The 8020-nt window shown below is 43.6% G+C and overlaps 1 protein-coding gene across 2 annotated transcripts; it reads right to left on the reverse strand.

The window, feature by feature from the left end:
- Nucleotides 1–261: 261 nt before the first annotated feature.
- Nucleotides 262–7314, reverse strand: LOC133883392 (uncharacterized). 2 transcript variants are annotated; one of them, XM_062322707.1, is made up of 7 exons: nucleotides 7049–7311; nucleotides 6180–6384; nucleotides 5764–5965; nucleotides 5458–5651; nucleotides 4956–5109; nucleotides 3849–4013; nucleotides 262–1057 (listed from the first exon to the last, which is right to left on the reverse strand). In XM_062322707.1, exons 1-7 carry the CDS (start codon nucleotides 7218–7220, stop codon nucleotides 611–613), a joined length of 1539 nt encoding a protein of 512 aa, XP_062178691.1. In that variant the 5' UTR covers nucleotides 7221–7311; the 3' UTR covers nucleotides 262–610. The 2 variants fall into 2 exon arrangements, with proteins under 2 accessions (XP_062178691.1, XP_062178692.1); XM_062322708.1 differs by lacking the exon at nucleotides 262–1057 and adding an exon at nucleotides 3366–3587 and having other exon boundaries at nucleotides 7049–7314.
- Between the last annotated feature and the right edge of the window lie 706 nt (nucleotides 7315–8020).

Raw genomic sequence — 8020 nt, forward strand, 5'->3', positions numbered from 1 at the left:
GGCGTCGGCAGCTCGTCGCGACGATGCCGGGTGGCCAATGAGGAGAGGAAACCATTGATCGGATGCAACTCCATGTGAGCACTTTGGGGGGCGGGGAGGGGGGGGGGGCATGATTAATTGTTGCTGCCAGTGGGTTTGGTTTGGCTGGTTGCCATTGGTTCAGGGACTCATGGTGATCTACCTGTGCAAATTCTTGTCATGTGGTTTCAGGATCTCAGCATGGTAAGTGTATGGATGCAGTGAGAAGTGACATTATCTGATAGAGGCTAAATTGTATTGAAGAAACTGGAGAAAATTGTGAAGAAAGTACTGCTCAAAAGTTGTTTAGTGCTCCAAAGCCACTCAAACAAAAAAAAAAAATCAGTAGAAACAGGAAAGTATTTACATTTGTACATTTTGGAGGTACCATTGTCAGCGAGTAGTTTATTCTATGAACTGAACAGTTTTGCAGACGCTAAACAAAACGAACGCTAAAATCTCCGTATTGTTGTGTGTGATTCCCTCTCCCTCTTGGATGATGCTTTGCAACTCCACAATCCATTCCGGGACTCCGTGATCTTTCTTTATTGGCTATATGTAGGGGAGAACAGCAGATTGACCTGACGTGATCCTACACTGACGCATCCAGTGGTTTAACCGGTATAGTATAAGGAGAATACCAATCCGCATCAAAGATATCTTGCAGCTGTATCACAATGGAGGGGTTGTATGTCCCAAAGCTCACTCCAGCCGTGGTGTAGAAGTAATCCCAGATAAGGTTGCTGGTGCCAATGTTGGCCCTCACATCACTGACAGCGTACTTGCCATGGTTCACCCGCGTGAAGTCAGGGTAGCGGTTCCCGGTTGCAGTGCCTTGCGACAATGCAGGTCCTGTTTCGTTATACCCGGGAACCATGAAGTATTTGATCTCAACCTTGCCACCACAGTGGTTATATTTCGAAGACGCACAAAGGATGTTTGAGTATAGAAGGCTCTTCAAGTATTTCTCAGTGCTTGGGATGAAATATGCCCAATAGGCAACAAGTAGCCTTACAGTTGCATTCTTTGAGAATACTACCTGTCAAGAATCAATTCGTCCTTGGTCAGATCACTGCCTTGTTACTAATTAGAGATGAAGACAGAAAAGTAAAAAAAGATCCACTAGGCTGCCTAAGTAACCCGACTGATCTAACATATTGATGAACTTCCAAAGTAAATAACTACAAGTTTCCACAAAGTGCTGCCACAGTAAACTTGGTGTTAAAGCTGTTAGTGTCGGAATTTTTTGGGGGTTTTCCCTTTAAAATTTGAATTTGAATTTGAAGTCAAATTTGGATTTGAGTAAATTCAAAAAAAAAGGAGGGAAATGCCTGACCGGATGGGCCGCTTCCAGGCCTAATAGGTCGAGCAGCCCACCCGGCCCAACGACTTGCCCTAAGGCACACACGAGCTCCAGTGGTTTAACGCTAGAGCCGGTTAAACCATTGGAGGCGTCAGTGTAGGATCCTCAAACATCCTTTGTGCGGCTTTATCCACTCGGCGCGGGGGCTCCACCCCTTCCGCTTTCCCGTTCTGCTCCGACGAAATCGGTGGGGGCGTTGGTGCGCTCGTGGATGGATAAAGCCGGGCGGTTCCTCTCCCTTAATGCTAATCTCTCATTCGAGCTCTCCACAACCTTCCTTCTCTTTGCTCTCCACTCCCTCTCTCCGTTGGTTCTCTCTCGGTGTCGAGTCATGTTCCGCTCCGGTAAGGCGGCTCTCGACATGCTGGTGCTCTTCTTCGGTCGAGTACCCGTCGGCTTTGTCTCGTCGGTCTGTGCGGGCTCAGCTGTGGTGCCCTTGTGCGCTCGATGCGCGGTGGGTCCGGTCGCTGGGCTGCGCGTGTGCTCGGCTGCGACGGTGAAGGTGTTGTGGTGATTGTGTCGTGCATACGTTTTGCAGATCGGTGTTCGGCTACTCCTCCCTAGCCCGGAGCTGGACTCTTGCTGTTGTGGTATCTTCAGTTCCTCAAGTGTTGTCTGCAGTGTGCTCTACAGCTGGCATATCGGCATTGTATCTCCGAAACATTATCCTTATTGATCTCAGCATAGAGGGGGAGTCTCTGTTTTCTGGGACAACGCCTTTGCGTGCCTTGCCTTCTCCTACCCTCTAGACAGTAAGCCCGTTCCTCTCTTCTTCCTGTCTTGCTGTCTAGCGTGCATCAGTTTTACTCTCTATCAATTTCGTTTAACTTGCATTCTAGAAGAGGCGATTGTGATGCTCTGTGATGATAGTGGGCTAAGTTTGATTAGTGTTTCATTTGTGCACTTGAGCTGGGCTTTGGTCGCTAGTTATTGATCTTGTGGTATCTTTCTTTAGCTCTTTGTGTACCCTGGTGGTGTGCTTCTTTGGCGCCCTGTGTCCAGTGGTGTTGCACTCTTGGGTCCCATTAGTTGCAGTGCTTCATCTGTATGGCAGGTTGAGCATAGACTCTTAATGATTTCTTAGCCAAATGGCGGGAAATCATCCTACAGGATTTCCTGAAGAGCTCACCTATGTGAACTGATTATGTGGTTGTGATCTGGGAGAGAAAAGGGATACTCTCTAGTGAGTTCATGAAAAGATACATGGGCATGATCGTAAGCCTTGCCCCGATAGAGGAGCAGTTCAACTGTCCTGTACTATATGTCTTTGAAATGAAAGCTCCCACACCAAGGCACTGGATCAAGGCCTAGTCTTCCAAGCTACCTCTGTGGGGTAGAGTTTCTTTGGCTAGGCAAGGTTCAAGCTTAATCGCACCTTCGTCGAAAAATAGTATATTAAAATAATTAAGGGTCCATATGAGTTAGTCAAATCTTGAATGGTAAAAGGTGGGGATTGTTGGAATTTGAGGGGAGTTTCCTTTTAAAATTCGAATTTGAGTTTGTAGTCAAATTTGGATTTGAGCAAATTCAAAAAAAAGGAGGGAAAGGCCTGACCGGATGGGCCGCTTCCAGGCCTAATAGGCCGAGCAGCCCACCGGCCCCGCGGCTTGCCCTAAGGCACGCGCGATCTCCCATGGTGAGTGGCAGCCGCCACTCGACGTGGGGCTCTGCCTCTTCTGCTCTCCTGTTCAGCTCCGACGGAATCGGTGAGTGCGTTGGTGCGCTTGTGGGTGGATAAAACCGGGTGGTTCCTCTCCCTCGAGGCTAATCTCTCCTTCGAGCTCTCCACAATCTTCCTTCTCTCTGCTCTCCACTCCCTCTCTCCGTCGGTTCTCTCTGCTCTCCACTCCCTCCCTCCACAATTGAAAAAACAGAAACCATGAGCGCAAATGCATGATGATGCAGAGGTTGCCGGCAGCAGCAGCCAAGGAATGCAAGAAATAGAAGGTTAGGGGACACGTCGAGTTGGAGCTCGACTGACTAGTAGTGACAAAAGCATTAATTAATTTAACCAAAGTTGAGGTTGCCTACTGCGCTTTTGTTCTCTCTTTTTTTCTGGAGAATTCCACATATTTCCAAACCTACATGTATCTCAACAAACAGCCCTTGCTTCCTGACATACACAAATATTGTGTTCGCGGTATAATGGTAAGTCAGCAATTCCGCATATGTAGAATGGTTATGTGACCAAATGTCTCCTTGCAGCCTAGACCAGAGGACGACCAAATTTGTCAGTTCCATTAAAACTAGAGCACACTTTTAATCTTGTTGCAAAAAAGAAAAAAAGGGGAAAAAATAGAGCATGCTTTTCATCACTCTAACATCTAGATATTTTCCTTGTCAATATTCTATCACAAATAAGCACTCAATCTACTATGCTGTGGTCTGTTATAGACTTAGTAAAAAACCTTAAAGAAAGTGAGTCTGGGTTTTGCCAGATCGACATGTTGGATTCAAGTGTAAATACCTCTGAGATTGCTGACGACAAAGATGGCCAGAAGACTGTTTGAGTAGCATATTGTGACTGCCCAAGCCAATCCATAGTACTTACTCGTACAATTCCCCCAATCTTGACAGACTTAATGGTGTCAACCCAACCCTGCTCATCTGCTTGGAATTTGTCAAATGACACCTGTGAAACAAAAAAGATGAAATCAACATCCTGAAACGTGCTACTAATTACTAGATTAGTGCTTGGACCACATAAATCATTATTATTGAATTTCTTAGTTGAAGCTCAAATCAATCTAGTTTGCTAGCTTGCGCTCGTGCTCTATTAGTGGTTTCATCTTCCTTGTAGCACTCACTTCGTGAAACTCTCTGAGTTTCAGAGTTTGGTTGAGAGCAAAAAAAATTCCACGAGTTCATTGTTCAAATTGGTGAGATGTTCTTCTGGTTCGTATCGGTGAACGCACGCATGTGGTGGACACCTTGCTCGCTCCTTCTTCTCTTTTTCACAGGCTTTCAGCTAAGCTCAGTGGACGACGATACGCTCACTGGTCCAGTGCTCTGTCCTCCATACTCCACACTACTATTTTTCTCGTTACACATAGCTTGGATTTTACAAAGTTTATATTACCCTATTTGCCAACAGTTACTGCAAACGTGTCTTAATTATAACATTTCAGGAATAATTACTAAGAAATCTCAGGAATCCTGCTTGAAATGTGCTATCTTATATTTAATTGTCTGTCTTAATTATAGCATTTGCAGAATACATTGTAAGAAGTAGGTTAAGGTAGTGAAAATGAATTATTTACATATTCAAGAAATATTTTTCTGTAAAATAGGGGTTTATCATGACATACCATGAATAAAAAAATTGAAATGGATATTTGATAGATGGGTCAAGGCAGAAAGAAGACAAACTTTAACCTTCTTATGCACTGAAAAGTTCCATTGGACTGTGCATTTTTACATCACCAGGCATATTAATGCTGAATTTATACTGAAAGATAGGTTACTAAAGCACTCGTTGACTGAAGAATCTATGGAAAGGCAATAACGAGACATCTATAATGTGCTACAAAATGGAAGCAATTTTCTTCAGGAAGAGGAGCATATATGATATTACCTCAGGTGGAGCAAAGGAAAGGTAGCTCAAGTAGTGTTCCTGAGTGGATTTCTTGTACCCAGGGGTTTTAAATGGAACATCAATCATTTCAGGATTGGCAACAGCTGGATAGCCATCCATATATGGGATGTCAACAGAAAGTGGTATAGGTGACCTGTTTGCAGATTAACAATAAATTTCTATTACTTGATCCAAAAAATGTCCCAAATAAAAATCATATGCCGGCAATATTTTTAGAGCACTTGATGAAACCACAAGATACGCTTCAAGTAAATAAATAGCAGTCACTGAATCCATCTATAGAAGAATGACAAAGGTTTAAAGGATATGCACTAAGCATTGTCAGAACCCAAAAGCTGGATCAAAATGACGACAAATGCAAACAGGATAGACAAACTGATAGAATACAGATAATGTATTTCCATTTGTGTACCAGTCCATTTTTTTACGAATTTGTAGACTAAGTACTAAATCATCGCAAACTACAGAGAAAGATGTAAACCTGCATCTTTCTTTTGGCTGTAGGAAATGTGACCAGCATGGAACCTTTCTAGAAACTTGCCACTGCTTATCCCAGACTACTTTGGTGTAAGCAGTTGAATTGAGGGTTGAAAGCGTCCAAAGATTTTGATAATATACTTCCACAGTTTTTGCTATTTGTGGACAATCAGCAAAATAAACTCCAAGTTCCTTGACCTGCAATGTAAGTAAAAATAGTGCCAAGCATGTTAACCACTTCGTTTTGTTCACATTATACTGCAAACGATAATGCAAATGTAATATAATATGCCGTTTTTGTTGGATATACCTGAGCAAGGGATTTCCAATCGTTGTTCGCTGACCCAATATACACATCCTTTTTATCTGATATCCAGACTTTTGCATGCACAACTCCAGATCCCCACCAATCACCAAAAAGAAGGGTTACGTTCTGAACATTTGGTCTTCCTGAAGCCAGATCGGCACTCTCTTTGTCAAAATCAGGAGCAAACCCAGAGTGTTGCACGATCCTGAAATGATGCTACAGTTGTGAACATAGGAATTAAATCTATCATGGCACAGTATTTAATTATTTATAAATGTTTACTACGTTTTCTTGATCACTTCACTTCTATGTCATTTTAGTGTGACTCCAGGTTTAATGTTAGCTATGTAAATATTTTTAGGATAGCATCCTCTTCCCATGATAAAACTGATAGTTCAAGTATCAGACTTAATCCTTGCCTGATTTTAATCTTACGATCTGCAGCATTCTCCAATGCCTTGTAAACCCGGAGCCCCTCATCAGCCCCAAATCTCTTCATGTCACTCTCTGAGAACCCATAATCCCCTGATTTTGGATTCTTTGGCTGCGCTAAGAACTGCCAATACTGTGCAAGGATGTCCAGGTTCTTTGTTGCATTCCCTGAGAGCCACTGCAGCACATCCCCTGTGGATCCACACAAAGAACAGAAATCAACAACCCTTTGCAAAAGTGGTCACTAAAGAACGGGCATCCCCCTACTCACATATGGTCAAGCAAGAAGCATTTGTAATTTCAAAAGCTCACATATCATCATTGCCAACTATTTCAACACCAACAAAAATTCCCAACCATGTGCGTGTATTCCAAATTTCATTGCAAGATTACCGTGACCTAAACTGAAGTTGCAGCAATCCAATCCTTCACCGGAATTACAGAATACACAGAAAAAGTCTTCATATAAAAACAAAAAAAAAACCATCTTTCCACAACAAACAAACTCACATTTCTAACTAGTAATCCACACACACCGCATTTGTCTCCTATCACTTATCAGTAGAATAATCATAACAAGATTGCACATAGCCCAAACAAAGCAATAGAATGCAACCTTCCATATGTTTTGCACCATCCCACATCACCTAGGCTACTAAATTGGAATATCTGACGTCACCTCGTCAGTACTGGAGCTAACAAAAAATATGACATCAAAGGTGCATCTTTCCAACGCACTCCAGCAGGTGTCGGCCGAACACCTAATTCCCAATCGACAGCACACCCACGTCGATCCGCACCTCCTCACCACAAACACACGCGCGCGCGCAAGGGGGCAGAGAGGGAGGGGGTATACCCGTGGAGAGGACCCCGGGGACGCGGCGGAGGTGCGGCATGTCCGTGGGGATGGACTGCACCAGCCACGCCTTGCAGGTTGCCGCGTCGGCGTCCGCCGGTGCCGCACCCCACGGCGCGGCGAACACTGCGAGGATTGGGAGGAGGAGGAGGCGGTGGGGGGAGGAAGCCATGGCAGGTGCCAGGCGCCTTTCTTGGTGGTCTGAAGCGAGAACGTAAACCGTGAAGTGCGCTGGAGACTCGAAGGGAATTGGAGTTCTTTTTTAAGCCTCTCACTTGGTACGTGTGCAGTACAGGGTTTACAAATTTGATAGACCTTTAAAATCGTTTGGGATCGGTAACCGCGATAATCCTATTGTCATTTGATGAAATTTGGTAGAAATCTATTAAATTTTTAAATTTTTTATTTTGAATTTGAGTTTGATCGGTATACGCTCCGTTTCTAAATACGGTGCGGATCGAATTGACCGGTAACCGCGATAACTGAGCTGTTACTATCGCATTTTAAAACCCTTATAGTATTCCACGCACACACCGAAGAATCTATACACATTCGTGTCCGTAAAATCAATAGAACCACTTAAGACTCTGTAAATGACAGACACGTCACAAATCCTATCATAGCTCTACGGGTGAGAGATAGGAATGTTTATTTGTAGGGATAAATCTAGGTAGCGATGCTTGCTCATCCTCGAGGGAATTGGAGTTGGAGGGTTTAACTCTTGAAGTGATCTTGCCTTCTTATGTATGTTTCGGAATTGTTTTCTGGAAGGATTTAAATATTCAAATACAACTTCTCTATTCTTTTTCCAATTTATTTTCACCCATGCTTGTCAGGATATTTGTGAGGAAGAACAATTTTGCCTCTATCGTCGGTTCCATTCCATTTGGCATGGTAAATTGTTAGAAAATCAGTTCATTTCTCCCTGCAAACAAACTTTGAACGGGACTAGTCACGTTACGGTTGATACTG

Source organism: Phragmites australis, chromosome 10 (assembly GCF_958298935.1).
Source record: "Phragmites australis chromosome 10, lpPhrAust1.1, whole genome shotgun sequence".
Classification (NCBI taxonomy): Eukaryota; Viridiplantae; Streptophyta; class Magnoliopsida; order Poales; family Poaceae; genus Phragmites; species Phragmites australis.